The sequence below is a fragment of the Drosophila nasuta genome, chromosome 2L (genome assembly GCF_023558535.2).
Source record: "Drosophila nasuta strain 15112-1781.00 chromosome 2L, ASM2355853v1, whole genome shotgun sequence".
NCBI lineage: Eukaryota > Metazoa > Arthropoda > Insecta > Diptera > Drosophilidae > Drosophila > Drosophila nasuta.
Window position 1 is genome coordinate 15,145,297 of NC_083455.1, and position 17,536 is coordinate 15,162,832.

Below are 17,536 nucleotides of genomic sequence, written 5' to 3' on the forward strand. Positions count from 1 at the left end.
ATTGTATCAAACTATACTCAGCAAAGAAAAGACTCAATACGCCTACAAATCACATAGTCGAAGATATTAGTTACAAAGTACACAAACAAAGTTTCTATATAATGAACAACTTACATATGACTGACAGCTCATTAGCTGTCTCAAAAATCTGATATTGTATCAACGCAACTGTCTAAGCTTATTTTTAATAACAAGGAGCAGAATAAGGCAGCTGGAAAACTCTCAAGTTCACCTGTTGACATGTTCGTACAATTGTCAAGAAATTGGTTTCAAGCTTAAAAGATAGAGCCTGTTAAATAATTTCCCAAGTTTTAGTAACATGTAAAAGAAGTCCTGTAATTTAGTTCATACCAAGAGCGGTTCGATTGCGACTTGTTGCAATCAAGAACAAATTCAAATATCCCTCAAAAGTTCCCCATTTTTATTCACGCTGTAATCTCTTTAACAGCGCAACTTGTTCGAATCAGCAACAGACGGAAATTGTCTAGGGTAATTTCCCAATAAAGTCAAAACATACATTCCACATTTAGTTCACACAGGAATATGTTAAAATTGCTTGCAACTTGTTGCAATGAAGACTGAATTAAAATTTCCTCTCTCATACAAGAATCTATTTGTAGGCCAATTTAATTGTCTACTAAATAAGTATAAACTAAGTAAATTTTTGTAGAAAAAATATCCTTCTCGATTATAAATTATTATATTAATTATTATTCTAAGCTTTGATGCTACAATTGACTTATTGGTAATTTCCCAATTTCATATTTCTTTCGCTCTGTTAGGCTTATGCTGTGAACTTCAACAGAAGTTCTAAATTTCCATCACACACGAATTTTGTTGCAGAGATATTTTGGTGCGCTAACATGTTCGATGGCATGTTTGAAATATCCCGCTTATAATTTCCCCATGTAACCAGACGCAACATAAGCACGAGATACATAAGCAACTAACACGAATGCTTCATCTTTAGTTCATACTTGAATTACAAAGTGAACGGTTTGCTTGGCGGTGACAATATCAATTAACCGAATCAGTGTTACAAAAATTACGCACTAAATAACTAAGTAAATAATCTTTTGAAACAAGCGCGATAGTGTCTCCGTAGTAAACACAAAATAGTGAAGTATAGAAAACAATAACAAGTTTATAATGAACAAATGCTAGAAAATATATGCTGAAAACCTAAAGAAAGACGTTAAGTCACTTTAAATCAAAATAAGTGAACTGAAAAGATTTCAAGTCAATCACCATTAAAAAGTGACAACAAGTATCGCTACTCAGCAAGTTACGTGAATTGTGAGAGATATTTTCTTCAAAAGCAACTGTCACCAGCAAGCAGTCAACAAAGTCACAGATTGACACATCAAAGAATGTGAATGTGAGTTAAATAAAAATGTTTATAAATAAATAATATTATACACACACGAATACCCCTGTAAGTATGCACTGCGCGATTAACTCGTATATGCTGACATAAATACTCATACGCCGCGTGGGCCACATAATCGAAAAAGCGTCCACAGCAAAAACGATGCTTTTGAAAATGTAACCAAATAATGCATAATGCGGACATTGTGCAACATTGTGCGATGCTGATACTATTGTGTGCCAGTGCATGAAAGTGCTGACCATATTTGCGATTGGAGAGTGTTTTGATATTTGCTTTTTTGAAATGCAATTTTAAATATTAGTCAGTAAATTCAGTGCCCGAAAATTGTGCATTTAGTATGCTGTACAAATGTTTCTAGTTATATTTCCAACTCAACTGAACTGTGGACAACATTATTTTCAATTGAAAGCTTAGAACTATAAATCTTAATGCTGACCTGTCTGCTCATTCATTTATTTAATATCTTTTGTGCTGCGCATAGAATTTTTGCCGACAATAAAATGACAACATAAAATTGAATTGTGTGCTTTTCTTTCCCCACTTTTCTACATTTTCTTGAGACAGGGACAAACTGTGAAAATGTAGTTAAAAGTACAATTAGTGACAGCTCCATTAAGAACTTATAAATATTGCAGATTTAACAACGGACTAGACAAACTCAATGGAAATTCTAGAGCTTTTATTAGCACTTTGCTCCCCTTGTGGCAAGACAAAAGAAAATCGTAAAAAAAATGCTAATTAAATCTAATGCAAATGTTGATTTTGCAAGGACTTGTGCAACAACTTTGAACGAGACAACGTTGGGGGAACACAGAACAAAAGAAATGCCAATTGTGGAATAGTTTTGTTTATTGACAGAAACACAATTTTTAGGAATTAGCATTTACAACAGGGTCAAAAGTCAAGTGCATTCTCCTAGTTCAAGTTGCAGAAAAGAAATTCTCAGACCGCAACTTATGGATATAACTAACTTTTATTGCTCGACTTACCACACACAACATTTTTGTATTTTCCTCCTCCTTGTGGCATTCCCAAAAGCAAAAGCCGTGCAATTTGCAGTCGTTATTGTCATTTGTTTGCTGATTGTTGTTGTTTGTTGTCGTTGCTGCTGTTTCTGCTGCTTTTGCTGCTGCTTGTTGACAACATCGTCAACAAAAGTTTACTTTTATCTGTTTTATGCTAATAGATTTGCGAATCTTGCAGCAGCTGCTATTGTTCAATCTTGTCACTGGGACTTCTACTGAAAGTAGAGCAAAAGTTACAAAAAAAAATGCATGAAAAATTATTCAATGTGCAAAAGCTTAAATTATTCAATGTACCAGAAAATGTAGCAAAACAGGAAAACATGAAAAAAACATTTACCTATCTTCACAATTAAGGGAAAGAAAATGAGAAAAAACGAATAAGGAAAATTGTTGCGAAAACTTTCACTGATGAATTATGTTTACTAAAGTGTTTTGGGCGTTGTCCCCACACGCGAAAAGTTTCCCAAAAAAAAGTATAATAGCTATATATTCATCGCGTATTCATAAAGTCTCAACAAAGTTATTTGCCATAAATATGTTATGCCTAAGACAAGCACTCAAGTGCCAATATCAATATCAATATGACGCTGACAGCTGTCTGGTTTCCTATTTCGATTTTCCATACTCATAGACTGAAGTGTTTCGATTTCCATGCAGACTGTGCTATTGATTGATTTTCTGCTTCTACAGAAGCGTGAAGTTACTTGAAGGCGTCGCTAATGCCATTTATGCGGCATAAAATGTGTTCAAAATTCCTATTGTTCAGCCAGTCGTCCAAATGGGGAAAAATGGTTGAGAAGGGATAAGGATAAGGGACTGCGATTTGTAGCCTTAATTCTACTCAGCTGTTGTTGTGTTGTCAATATTCAAATTGAAAATATTTCATGTGACAAGTTAAGAGAAATGTATACCAGAGGCATGATAGGAATTTTAATAAGTTACTGTCTATATGATTGCTTTGATATTCCTTGTACGCAGGAAGATTATGGCACATTTACTTCGCTAGCATGAGAAAATCTACTTCAGAGAATATTGTAGGAAAAACAGAGAATAAAACTGAATATCTACATTGTGATTTTCAAATTAATTTACCATCTTTCAGCACTTTTCAATTGTCGTTCAAAATATTTATCGTTTATATGATTGCTTTATTTTTTTTTTAACGGCAACTTAAATGTAAAGATTATGGCATATTTCATAAACATGAACAAAAGTTTAGCTGCAGAAAATATTGTGACAATATATAACTGAATATCTATATTCAGATTTCTCATCTCAACAATTAATCAAAATATTTACTGCTCATATGATTTTTTTTTTTAAATGATTCGTAGAAGATTATGGCCCATTTACTGTGGAAAATACAGAGCATAAAACGTAATATCTAACATATATTCAGATTTTCATATTAACTTCTAATGAGAACTGTGTTGAAAAGTATTGAAATTTTCACATAAGCCTTTCATCTCTCAATACTTTCAACACAATTATAATTCAAAATATTTACTGTTTGCTATATATGTTTGCTTTAATTTTTGTCCTTAAACGTCAAAGATTATGGCACATTTACTTCACAAGCATGAGAAAATTTACTGTGCGAAAAACAGAGAATAAAACTGAATATCTGCATTCTGATTTTCAAATTAACTTCCCATCTTTCAGCATTTTTCAATTGTCGTTCAAAATATTTACCGTCTATATAATTGCTTTCATTTTCCGTCAGCGGTAACTTAAACCGAAAAGATTATGACATATTTATTTCATAAACATGACAAAATGTACTGCAGAAAATATTGTGACAATATATAATTGAATTTCTATATTTAGATTTCGACATAATCTTCTCATCTCAACAATTAATCAAAATATTTACTGCCTATATGATTTTTATTAAATTAAACGCGGAAAATTATGGCTCATTTACTGTGGGAAATACAGAACATAAAGCGTAATATTTAACGTATATTCAGATTTTCATATTAACTTCATATTAACTTCTCATCTCTGATGATAACTGTGTTGAAAAGTATTGAAATTTTCACATAAGCTTTCCATCTCTCAATACTTTTAACACAATTGAAATTCAAAATATTTACTGTATATATGTTTGCTCTAAGGATTATGGCACATTTACTTCACAAACTTGAGACAATATGCTGTTCCTAAAGCCCTAGCATAGAATGAAAAAGTACAGAAAATAACACTATCAATATCTATATTCATATTCTCACAAAAACTCATCATATTTTAAACTTCTCTTTTTCAATTGCCAATCAAAATATTTAGATCATTTGCCATGCAAAACATGAGGAATGAAATCGGAGTACATGTTTAAAAAAGTATACGGAGTCAAACTTCTCATTTCCATAAGCAGCTCTTACATCTTTGAGCATATGTGAGTGGAAAAACTACACTTTTTCGATACACATAAATAAATGTATTTTACATTCTCATAGCTGATGCAGCATTCGTTGCACATGATTTCTTGTCGTTGTATATATCGCACATTCATGCCTGAGCATATTTAATTTTTAATGGATATATTATCGCAAAAATTTATAGAATGTGTGTGCTTTGTGCCCTGAGAAATTCTCTTCATCGAACTGAATTGCCGCCAGGTAAATGCCTGTGAAGTGCTTTTTGCTGTATGATATTCTTATGAGTGCGCGGCCTGCAGACATCGTTTAATATTTGTGATTATTGATACAGCACTTTTTGTTGTCCACGTCAATCAATATGCCAACAAAAACTTGAATCTCTCTTTAAACAGTTGAAATTTTTTGTTGTGCATATAAATTCAATGAGAGGTTGCCGCCTTTGTGGATGAGAGAGCGAAATCTGTGGCTTGATGACTGCTCTAAGTGGTCCCAAAGGCATAATAATGCCAGCCTCCGAGCTGTAGCAATGACTGTCTGTGTGTATGTGTGTGTGTGTCACAGGACGTATGAGTAATGTGCCAGAATTGACCGCAAAAGTCGGGACTTGTTGACGTGTCAGCAGATCATAAACTTTGGCTTTTTTGCTCGTTTTTGTTTTCATTTGTATTTATAGAGAAAGAAAGAATACAAAAAAAGCAATTGTGCCCGAGGCAAGGAAAGAGAAAATCTGCAATAAGCCGACTTGCCAGCTCAATTTCTCAACAGCCGCTTGATTGCACCGGACGAAGAGAAAGGCGAGCACTAGCTACGTGCCTGAAAGCATTCCCATTGCCAACTTTTCACCTGTGCTGCCAATGCCTATGCATTAATCACACGGACACACACATCTGGTGGCACATCCTTGCAGCGAGTAGCGCAAAGGAGGCATGACTGTGCCACGAGTTGTGGCATCCATAACGTGACACATGGCGATGTACTTTTATGCCAGCAAGCTCTCGGCCATCGTCTGTGCCACGCGTTGCAAGCAGACCGTGCTACAAAAGTCGCGCGGCCAACGGGATCGCGACAAAGACAAAGACAGAGCCTCAAATCATCAGCGGCCACGTAAACGACATCGACATCACGGCAGCCGAAGCAGAAGACAGAGTAGATGCCCCCAGAGCAGTTCTGACAGCGACTCCTGCATCGAAGAGGATGATTGCTGTCGCCATGGCGAGGAGACAACACCTCAGCATCAGAATCAGCCTCAACCGGATGTGGGCATTTTCTTGCTCAATGCGGAAGCGTCACAGCTCACCAGCTTAGGATTGGGATCGGGATTGGGATTGGGAAGTGAGACGACAACAACGACAATGCACTTCCGACGTCGACACAGCGCTGAACAGTTGAGCGCACACGATTTGGAATTGGGTCTTCAACAGTTAAAGGTAACAAAAAACACATGCGAGTATGAATGAGTGCTTGAATAACACTCATTTCCATTGCAAATGCACTCACAACAGGTGACAACAGCATCCACCGAGGATGCCAATCAATATGATGTGCCCAAAAATCCTCACAAACGCCATCAAGCTGATGTCAATTTTGAGGTAATTTAACAACAATTCAAAATATGCATAATGATCATTTGTAATTATCGCATGAACAGAGCTCTGTGCTGGGCGCCGGTGGCATTATGTATATAAATGGACGCATTATTTCCGGACCACTGGACTCATTTCCCGAGATACTCAACCCCAAGAACGTCATCGACTTGGACAAGGTGAGTGCGGAGAATTTGCCAATGAAACGAACAAAAAAAAAGCTGAATATGCAAATGTAAAGTACATAAACAAAAGAAAACACAATCACAGCAAATGAAGCTGATGGAATATGTAATCCAACTAATCCAGCACACATGTGTTTGTTTATCTTTGGCAGGAATTTCTATTCTCATTCTTATTATCATCACGTTTATTTTTGCGTCCACATGAGCTGCTGGGCAAACTTCTCGACTCGATAGCCGAGCGCTTAGAGTGCTTGGAATCATTAGTTGTCCTGCTTTCAAAGTGGACGGAGAAATTTCCATACGATTATCGTGACGAGCGGATGATGAATCATGTAAAGCATATCGTAGCCAGGTGAGTGAACTAATGTCTCCCCCCCCCCCCAGTTTGGTACGTGTAAACAAAATGTTAATTGCAGTTGCTCGGATTCACATCTGGAAGGCGTCGTCTCGCAAGTACTAAGTGCCTTACTTCAACGTTTGACTGATTTAGAGAGACACGAGACAGATCTCCGTGCCTGTCAGAGCAACAGCACCGACAAGGTGAGCCAACTGACCTGCTCTTTAAATTCGATTTCAATTACAATCAAACTCTCTCTATGACAGCCCGTTGCACCTTTAAACTGCCCCACAGCCACACAATATGCACAGATTTTGTGTCGAATCGAAAAGAAGTTGGCCAAACATATTGGCGCCGAGGAATTTCTGCAATGCAGCAGCATGATTCTGCTGGACAAGCAGGTGAGAGACATAATAAAGGACAGTTAAAAAATCAGTTGTGTTAAATTATGCAATACATATATATACAAATAAACAGAAGAAATGGGACCAACCACCAAGCGCAACGGGTGGACCGCCAGGTGTCCAGGATCCAAAGAAGACCTGCAACCTGGAAACGTATCTCGACTGGTCGTCACGTCTGCGTTTGTTTGTCTGCAATGAGATACTGCAGGTGAGAGAGCACAGCCCATTGTCTGTCTATCTGTCTGTCTGTCTGTGGTCCAAACTACTTCAATTCAAATATGCACAGTTACGTGTTCGCTGATGAACTGACCCCGGGTCATTTCACTACCATTTCCCATTTCCCCACTTCTCGCTCAGCGTGTAATTTATGCCAGCTTGTAACTTTACCATTGACTCGTTCAAGTTTTGTCCTAGTCACGTGGTCCACATATTCTATTGTAACTTCAGTATAATAAACAAATAAACGCACAAACAGACAAACAGCCAACAAATTCAGCTTCTCATCTTTTGCAGTGCTCGGGCATTGAAGAGCGCAGCAGAACTGTCGAACTGTGGAGCGGAGTGGCTCAATATTGTCTGCTCGTGGGCAACTATAACAGCGCAACGGCGATTCTCGAGTCACTCGAGTCGCCGCCAATTGCCCGCCTCAAAATTACGGTGAGTAAATGCGGACTTTATTTGCTAGCAATTCGGTTTTATACTGCACTTAATACGGATTTTAGTTGCGTTGGCTGACAATCTGGTATATTTTGTACTTTATGGTATATTTTGCACGTAATATATAAAAATATTTCAATATACCAAATATAATCTTTGGTATACTTGTAGTATTTTTTCGGTATATTATTTTGGTATATTTTAAAATGTATACCGCACTGTTTTGCATTCATTAGAGGGTATCTGACAGTGGAGCCTGTGAGATTTATTTGCCTGTAATTTCTTTTTATATCTTACTTACTACGAGTATTAGTTGCATTGCCTGACAATCTGGTATATTTGCACTCTATGATATATTTAGTTTTTATAGCAAATATAGTCTTTCCACGCATTTCAATATGTCAATCATAGTCTTCGGTAAATGCTCAGTATTTTTTGGTATATTAATTCGGTATATTTTAAAATGTATACCGCACTGTCTTGCTTTCATAAGCGGGTATCTGACAGTGGAACACACTCGACTGTATCTTTCTTTCTTTTTAAAAGAAAATATTCACATTTTCATTATTTCTCTGTAATTTCTTTTTTTATCGTTCTTACTTCGAGTATTAGTTGCATTGCCTGACAATCTGGTATATTTGCACTCTATGATATATTTAGTTTTTATAGCAAATATAGTCTTTCCACGCATTTCAATATGTCAAACATAGTCTTCGGTAAATGCTCAGTATTTTTTGGTATATTAATTCGGTATATTTTAAAATGTATACCGCACTGTCTTGCTTTCATAAGCGGGTATCTGACAGTGGAACACACTCGACTGTATCTTTCTTTCTTTTTAAAAGAAAATATTCACATTTTCATTATTTCTCTGTAATTTCTTTTTTTATCGTTCTTACTTCGAGTATTAGTTGCATTGCCTGACAATCTGGTATATTTGCACTCTATGATATATTTAGTTTTTATAGCAAATATAGTCTTTCCATGCATTTCAATATGCCAAACATAGTCTTCGGTATATATTCAGTATTTTTTGGTATATTAATTCGGTATATTTTAAAATTTATTTATACTGTTTTGCTTTCATTCGCGGGTATCTCACAGATTTCTTTCTTTTTAATAGAAAATATTCACATTTTCATTAGCATTATTTGCCATGTTATGACCAGCAGGGTTATGCCAGCCATGTTCATTGTTCATCAATAACCACAAGAATCTGCCACCAACAAAATAACGAAAACGAGGCCTTAAAATGAGAATGAAAATAAGACCACGCCCAAGTAACCAATGTGGCAACAAAACCCATGCTGTGCTCTGATGCATTTTTCATCAAATTTCAACTCTTTTTTTTGAGTGGCAGTCGCACTCGAACTTGGCATGACGCCCGCAACTGTTTTCAATGAAGCGAGTGTCTGAGTATAATGATGCATCCATTCAGCAGCATGAATGAATAAAAAGTACATACTACTGTGTTTTTTTTTTTGCGTTCATAAATAGTTTTGTAATTAGTTAATGGATTGCTGTTTCTTTGCAAACTCACAACTCTTGGCCAAACTGCCGTCCATCACTTTTGGGCAGCTGTTGAAAATTTTGAGCAATTCATTTGCCTTCATATAACTCAACCTCTCAGTCAACTCACAAAACTCAACTCGTTGCTGCTTTAAATGCCTTTGGCTCATATTTAATTCATTATGGACTGGGCTATACTATAAAACTTTACTTTACCATTTTCTTGCATTTTATTTCATTATTTTTTTTTTTCGTTTTTGACGCAAGGCGTAAATTGCACAATATACAAAGGACGAACAAAAAAGTTTTTCAACACAAAAAAGTAAAACTGAAACGGAATTGCATAAATTCACGGGTTTTTTATTTTACACTCTATGAAACATGAGGTGAGGCGACGAGGGGGGCGGAGGGGAATCGGCAGGGCGTGGCTTTTACATTGTCTGGCAATTTTTTCCATATTTTTGCACAGTTGCGTTTAATGGCTACTGAAATACTTATGGCTTGCTGTTCAACGATAGCAGCAAGTGATACAATGCAAGGAGTTTTCAACAACAAAAAATTAACCATAATTATTATTTTATATTTTTTTAAGCATTGAAAAGAATCACAACAGCTGAGGGAAAAAATAGAGCTGATGACATTAACTGAATAAATTATGATTTAGCTGTTTTATTGTTCAAGTCTACTACATTAATTTTATTATGCTATATTACAATATTAAATTTGTCCTTTGTTCTGTAATTACTGCGTCATTTAAAGATTTCATTTCGATAAAATATTATCCAAATAGAGAAAGATATAGATAGAAAAAGTGTGAGCGAAGAAGAGCCAAATGTCACGCCATAAAATTCGATGCAAAGCTACAAAATGACGAACATTAAACTCGGAACACAAAACAAAACCATAAACTTTTACAACGCCCTCGAAACAAGTCACAAATAACACAAAAACAAAACGAATTAGAGATTTTTGTCATTTAGATGGGAGGGAAAGAGAGAAAGGGCGAGCGAGATGGAGAAAGTTTGTTCATTTAAGTATTTCGATTTGATTACAGTGGAGCAAGTTACAAGTGACATGTCAACAATTGGACTGCATGCAACGTCATGCCGAAGGACACGGACATTTATGGCAGAAGCAAGCCACAGTCCTAAATGAGCAGCAGCTGAGTCTAAAGACTGATAAGCAGCCTAAGACAGTCGTTTCGATAACAGAGAATCCATCATCATCATCATCAGCATCATCATCAGGAGTAGAAGTAGCAGCAGCGCCAGCAGCAGCAGCAATGACGCCCTCGACTTCGACAGAGCAAGTGGACTTGAGTGCGAAAGCCTCAAGTAGTTGCGGGATTGGACAACCAGTTGGCATCCCAGTCGCTTCCGGCTTGAATGCAATGCCTGCTGCTTCAATGGAGCAGCTATCTCATTGCATGCCTGTGGCTGGCAGCAGCAGCAGCAGTAAAGCGGATATAGTTAAGGCAACAACAACAACAACGACAACGACGGCAACCATTTGCGGCAAACCCAACGATTGGGTTGTTATTCCGGTGTTTGCGGATATTGTTAAATTGGCGCTGGCCGAACGCGAAAACTGTTTGCAACTGTGAGTATCTCTCTGTCTCTCTTTTTCTCTTGTCCACCTGTGCACTCTTCAGATCGAATTAAATCGAAAACAAACACAATGAAATATGTATTATCGGGGTGCAGCCCACGTTTCGTATACGCAATATTAAGCATACGTATCTCCTTGTCGAACACAATCGAATTGATTTCCATTTTCACACAGTGTGTGTTTATTTAAGCGCTTCAGCGCGCTGTATAAATTGTTTAAAAGTAGCCAAAAACATTGCCGAAAATATAAACTCGGAGCTGCATTTCGATTGCAGTTTTCGCACCTAATTATACGCTGCATTAAAAGCATAGTTGAAATACGTTTCTCGAGTTAAAGGCAGTCTGCTGTTAACCATTACAATTTAGTTTGAACCAACACAGTGGCTGCAATTTATATGACCTCACTGCCTCATTCATCGATCGAAACCAAAAAACCAGCAAATCATTTATTCAACGATTTTCAATGGCCGACGCTGTCGCATATTCGTATTCGATTTGATATCGACATCAAAATCAAATGATGCGTGTGCGTAAATCGGCTTTTCAATGCGCTAATCAAACTCACAATTGATGTGACGGGCCGGCGCTGATTTTAATTGCACTTTGAACTTTGCATATGTTCAATGCAGCCAGGCTGCGGGGAATATTTTATCGTCGAGCGCACAGACAATGCACGGCCAAACGCTTTACGAGCAACATGCAATATCGTAGCATATTTTCATCCCTTTCTCTTTCGCTCTCACACTCTCTCTGTGTGTGTGTATTCTTTGCAGTTTACCAAATGGCCACATCAATATAATTGCCTTCGATCGAATGGCGGCAATTGTTGGTGCTTTCACCAAGCACATGCAGGCAATGAAGGCAACAGCGGTGGCGCCATCTAGCAGCGAGTATGAGCACTTCTGCAGCCATATGCAACAAACTACAAAACTTGGCGAAGCGGGTAAGTAATATTATAAGTCAAACTTTCAACGCGAGACTGCTAGTTTTTTTCTTTTTATTCTATCGTACTTTCCACGTACTTTATCGCATTTTCTCACATTTTACCCATTTTTCCGTGGCCCTAGTCGGCATTTGAGTGTTTGTTTGTTTGTTTGTTTTGTGCAAAGTTTAAGTGAAACGCGGCCAACTTGCAATGACTTCAAGTGGCCCGGAAAATGCTCGTATGTGTGTGTATAAGTGAGTGCCAGAGTGTGCTCGTATATATAAGTATGTGTGTGTGTGTGTACGTGTGTAAGTTGCTACTTAAATGCTTTAAATGAAAAATTAAATGTAAGGCTGCTGCGGCAGCCCATATTTAACGTCTATGTACGTTCGTTTCTCTGCTACAAGTGAGGCAATTAAAATACATACAACAAAAAAAGCGCAAAAAAAAGGAATTATAAATATTTTGCCCTTATTTTAATTTACACAACGAGAAAGCGGAAAAAATATTATTTCCTTTTTTTTCTGTGTGTTTGGAAGCGAGTTGTGGCCACCATTAAAGGATCCCTTGCAATCATTTTCAATCCCTTGCCATTTTGCCGCGGAATTAATTCAAATTAATAACCGCAATAAAATGGCCAAAACGAACACTTTATGACCACGCAGAGCACAAACGGAAGGAATGCTCCATGCAAACTCCAGTTAACACTTGGCCGCAATCTTACTTCGTTTGCTTGTTAACAATAATTAATTTCCGAAAAACCCTTTTGAGTGCTCTTAAATGTATTTGAATAGAGTTGTAAATGCTAAGGCGCATAATAAATATGCTGATAATCTGCAACTTCGTATATTATGCTTAAGACGAACGAGCGCAAATAGCTGTTGGCATTAAGGTGAAAAGAACAACACATTTAACACGACTGAAAGCGACAATTGCGCGATAACAACGCGAACAAAAAACACCTGCAATAAGTTACACCACATGAAGCAGAAACAAAGTTTTTGAAATTCTTCTTGGAACTGTCAACGACGTCGGCGTAGTTTTTCACACACTCGCAGAGTCTCAAATACAAATCCAAACACACACAAAGTGGAATGGAAAGCAAGCACACGGTGATGACATCAAAAGTGAAAGAAAGAAAGAAAATATATAGTACGCGTACTTGTAGAAAGAAAAAGCTACGCAGCAGCTCGGCAGGCAGCGTGCAAAAATGAAAGGTCCACATAGACCGAACTCATTAAAAGCCCAGGAAGCGTGGGATACTTTGAAAAAATTTTCCGCCACAGGCAACAAACAACAAAGTCGTACGTTCGTTCGCAAAAAAAAAAAAAAAAAAAAAAAAAATAGAGAAAAGAAAAGTTGTCTTTGCTGCATCTTGACAGCGACGAGGACCAAGGAAAAGAATGAAAAGTTATGGCTCAGTCTCGTCTCTTTTTGGTTGTTGTTCTTCTTGTGTAGATGTTGCCTGAAAACCTCAAATTGCAAAGACTCAAAGGCTCTTCGAGGTCTCAGCTGCATCAGCGTGCTTACATGCTCCCGAAAAAAGCAAAAAAAGAAAAGTTTATTGAAACGCAATGCATGATGTGCAGCTTAATGTGAGGTAAATGCAATTTATGAACTTGTTCAAGAGAAGAAAAGTGCAAAGAGAAAGCTGACACAACTTTGGCTAAAACTTTCGACCGAAGGCATGTGTCTTGCATAGAAGTGCAAAGTAACAATGAGTATCGAATATAAAGATGAATTCACAGTTTCAGACTAGAGATTGATAAACTTTGGCAAATGGCATATTTCGATTTCCAACTGCTTTAAGATTTAAGACTATATATTTTCCGCTGATTTAGGTAAGCATTTAAAACTAGTTTTGCATCGAACCGCAGAGCTCGAAACTGTCCGCAAACTTTAGGTAAACTTCAAGTGTCCGTCAGTCAGCAACATAAAGGTGAAAGAGAAGTTACCCAAAGTTTCTTAATAAGTTGAATGCAGCTATCGCCACTATTCGTACTTTGCTCGTAGTTTGGCGTCGTCATGCTGCTGCCCTCTATAAATAAATATTTTTCCAGTCAAGTTCTTTACGCTGTGTTATCTAAGTAATTTCGCCTCAGAGCCGAAATTTGAAAAATGCACTTTACACGGATGGATTTTGCTCGTGGCATATTGACAAGCTGAGAAGTGGCTTAAAGTATTTGGAAGCAAGCATCGGCTTGGGCTATAACTTTTTAATAAGAAAAAGCCAAGAATTCTATAGCTTAAATTAAGTTATAGAGAAATATTGGAATTAGATGGATTGAAGCTGTTGTTAGAAAAGAGAGTTGGGAAAATATACATTGTTAAACTAAGCTTCAAGTTCTGCCACTTCAAAACTGTTGTTGAAGAATTCTGCTCTGCTAACCAACAAGCCCTTTTTATAGTGTGATGAAAAATTCACAAATCTAACCCACTTCAATCAGGTGATGAGTTGTTAATAGTCTAAAAATAATAATTTAAAATCTAAATAACGTATAAATAAATATAAATAATATATATAAATATATGTAGTTCAATAAATAAAATTCACAGCCATAAACCAACTTTCAAAAGGGGAGAAATTCATCTGGAGAATCGTTTCCTAACTAATGAGTCTCTTTTAATGTATCAACTTTTTGTCATAATATTGCACAATGTTAACTTTTGTTCATAGTCTACAAATAATGATAATAATAATGAAAAAAAGAATTTAAAAAATATATTCAGATAGAGGAATCTAAGTTCAATTCATAATTCAAATTAATAGCGAAGTAATGACGTCTTAAAAGTCTTGGCATGCAATAATCTCTTCTTTGGAGTTTGAGTTATGCATTTATGAACCCTTCAGCCCCCAACTATGCCCATTTCCTCCATATGCCTAAAAATTCCGCAAAATCAAATTGAAATTTCAATGGGCAGCTTTGACAATGCGAACCGCAAAACTCAAATTTTGCGACATTCTATCATCGAAAAATTGGAATCTGCTAAGCAATCAAGTTGCGGTCTAATGCCAAAAAATGTTCCTTTATACTTTAGACGGCAATCTGTTGACCTAACACACACACACAGAGAACGAACCGCTTGTTAGGCTCAACACTCTCAGCATGCGTCAAGTACACAAAACTGTGGGATAAAATATACAAAACCAAAGCAGCAACAACAACAACCAGGCGAAGTTGCACAAAATTTTCATCTCACGAAGAAAAAGAGGAACAAAAAATATTTACCCACACGACTCTATTAAAACTGAACAAGAAAATGTAGAGAGACTCGCACCATAACCAACAATTTTAATCCCTCCACAAACAAAGGCAACCCTTTCTTTTTTCATTTTTGTAAAAAAAAGAAGTGAGGGAAGGGGGAAGCGGCTCGGGCTCGTAAATGTTGATACCACATGTATGTCTGTAATTTTTTTGTGCTCGGCCAGAGAAGAATGCGGGCTTAAATCCTATAAACTCAGAGGGACTACGGAGAGACAGACACAAGGAGTCGAGTTCAGGAGCAAGTCAAGAGCACATCTGTTGACCAACGACGACGACGACGACGACGAAGCCAAGCGCTTTGCAGAATGTTAATGGTCTCATGGTGTGAAGTGGACATGGCTGCCACATTTTGCCACATTTGCTCACTACGCACCCAGCACACATCTTTCCATTTTTTTTTGACCATACTTCGTTTTCTTTTTTTTTTGGCCAGCCGCCAGTTTGGTGTAACTTTATTAAACTATGTTGTTGCCTTTTTTTTTGCGCACATGTTTGTCTATTAAAATATAACATTCCTGTTACAAGCATCCACTTTGGTTTCTTGTCAGTCTTCTAGGCACTTGAACCCCAAAGCTCAACTTGGGCACAGAATGTCCATAATGAGCTGAGGTCAAGCTGAATCTTGTTAACCAATGAATGGAAGAGATTTTTCAAGGAAGTTTTTTAGGTGAAATGCTTGATCATTTTAAGAAAACATATTCCGCGAAATACTGTTTGTTTAACTGTTCTTTGAGAAACTTTTCTATAATTAATATTATGATGAACAAGTAGGAAAGCTACTGTCAAGTATGCTCAACTTTTAGATACTCGCTACCCATTTTTAATGAAAGCAAAACATTGCGTTATTAATTTTAAAGTATACCAACTTAATATACTGCAAAATACTACAAATATCTGGGGTATTGTAGTACTAAATTCAAAATATACTATAGAGAGCAAATATACCAGATTCTCAGTCAAAGCAACTAAGATCCCAACTAAGTAGGCGTTTTTTGATTGAAAGTTCAATATAATCCTTTCTGAACTTAGAATTTCTTTTAAGGAAACGAAATGCAAACTACTTTATATACTTTTAACATATCAATAAAAACAATGTTATAATGAAATTTTCAATGTCAAAGTCTTATTTAATATTTGTATCGTAATAGTATTTAAATTCAAAAACATTTACTTTCTCTTCTCCTTGCAGACCTTATGATGGCCTCATTTGACTGCGAAGAGCCGAACAATGCTGAGAAGCTCATGTATGATTTGAATTAATGAGAATGAGAGTAAATGAAACTTTTGGAAAAGCAACAACAACGCATCATGGAGGCCATGGAGGCGTACTTCTAACTCATAGGGCACAGCTGCTGGCTGCTGACTGCTGATTGACTAACTGACTGATTGACAGAGTAAACCCAGCGGGATCCTTATTGATCAGGCGTCTCAAGTCGACTCACTTCCTCCCCGCGGAGGCCTCCGGTAAACGTTTAACGAGCAACGAGCCTCGAGAAAAAACGGCCAAAGTGAGCGGCGTTCAACTGCTCAGATTGATTGAGTCCTGGGATAATAAATATTGTTTAACACATTTTTGTACATTTTGCTAAATAAAGTGATTAAAAAAAGTTGTTGAATATTTGCATTTTTGGTATTAAAGGTTAGCTTTACTTTCCTTTAATATAGATAAACTTTATGCCTAGCTCAACAATTTCATAACTGTGCATATGCTGAACAAATTGTATAATCTTGTCGAAACAAGTCAAAGTTAAAGGAACAAAAACTTGCAAGTCGTCCTCCGGGTTCGCCAGCAAATTTCTTGGAATTTATGGCCAAAACTGAAAGCCAAACGCATATCGCAGTAGTTGCAGTAACAAAAGCCCCAAGTGTCAAAGATGCCTGATGGCAGGATAGGAAGAGGCAAAGAGAGACAACATGCCATAAGGATGCTGCACATGAATGTACTATATAGAAATGTGTGAGCGTGTGTTGGTGTTGGTGTTACTGTGAAAGTACTTTCATTGTGCGTGTGTGTGTGTGCAAGTAATGTCTTTTGCTAGGCTATGAATTGTGTTACAGTCAGCAGATATTTATGCAGCCTAATGCATTCCATGTAATAGCTTTTAAAGATTTACTGCCTAAATGTTTCAGGACGTGCAAAAACCGGTTTCGTTTCGTTTCATTTCGGAAAGTCAAAGAACTGCAATTATTGAAAGTACCTTAAGCACACATATTCGGATTATTAATAATTAAGCTGTTTATGTTGTTGTCAAAGTGAGAAACTCAATTCC

At 36.9% G+C, this 17,536-nt stretch overlaps 1 protein-coding gene across 2 annotated transcripts; it reads left to right on the forward strand.

Annotated features, from left to right (window-relative positions):
- Nucleotides 1-995: 995 nt before the first annotated feature.
- LOC132797777 (uncharacterized) lies at nt 996-16,866 on the forward strand. 2 transcript variants are annotated; one of them, XM_060809562.1, is made up of 12 exons: nt 996-1,435; nt 5,467-6,220; nt 6,296-6,382; nt 6,442-6,555; nt 6,714-6,913; nt 6,978-7,101; nt 7,165-7,299; nt 7,376-7,510; nt 7,816-7,959; nt 10,523-11,067; nt 11,849-12,018; nt 16,456-16,866. In XM_060809562.1, the coding sequence occupies exons 2-12, from the start codon at nt 5,759-5,761 to the stop codon at nt 16,524-16,526; spliced, it is 2,187 nt and encodes a 728-aa protein (XP_060665545.1). In that variant the 5' UTR covers nt 996-1,435; nt 5,467-5,758; the 3' UTR covers nt 16,527-16,866. The 2 variants fall into 2 exon arrangements, with proteins under 2 accessions (XP_060665545.1, XP_060665539.1); XM_060809556.1 differs by having other exon boundaries at nt 996-1,378.
- Nucleotides 16,867-17,536: the final 670 nt, after the last annotated feature.

Coding starts and splice junctions, on each gene's coding strand:
- LOC132797777 (XM_060809562.1), top strand. CDS start 5,759: ATGGCGATGTACTTTTATGCCAGCAAGCTCTCGGCCATCGTCTGTGCC. Junction 7,511..7,815: donor TCTGCAATGAGATACTGCAG/GTGAGAGAGCAC, acceptor CATCTTTTGCAG/TGCTCGGGCATTGAAGAGCG. Junction 11,068..11,848: donor CGCGAAAACTGTTTGCAACT/GTGAGTATCTCT, acceptor TATTCTTTGCAG/TTTACCAAATGGCCACATCA.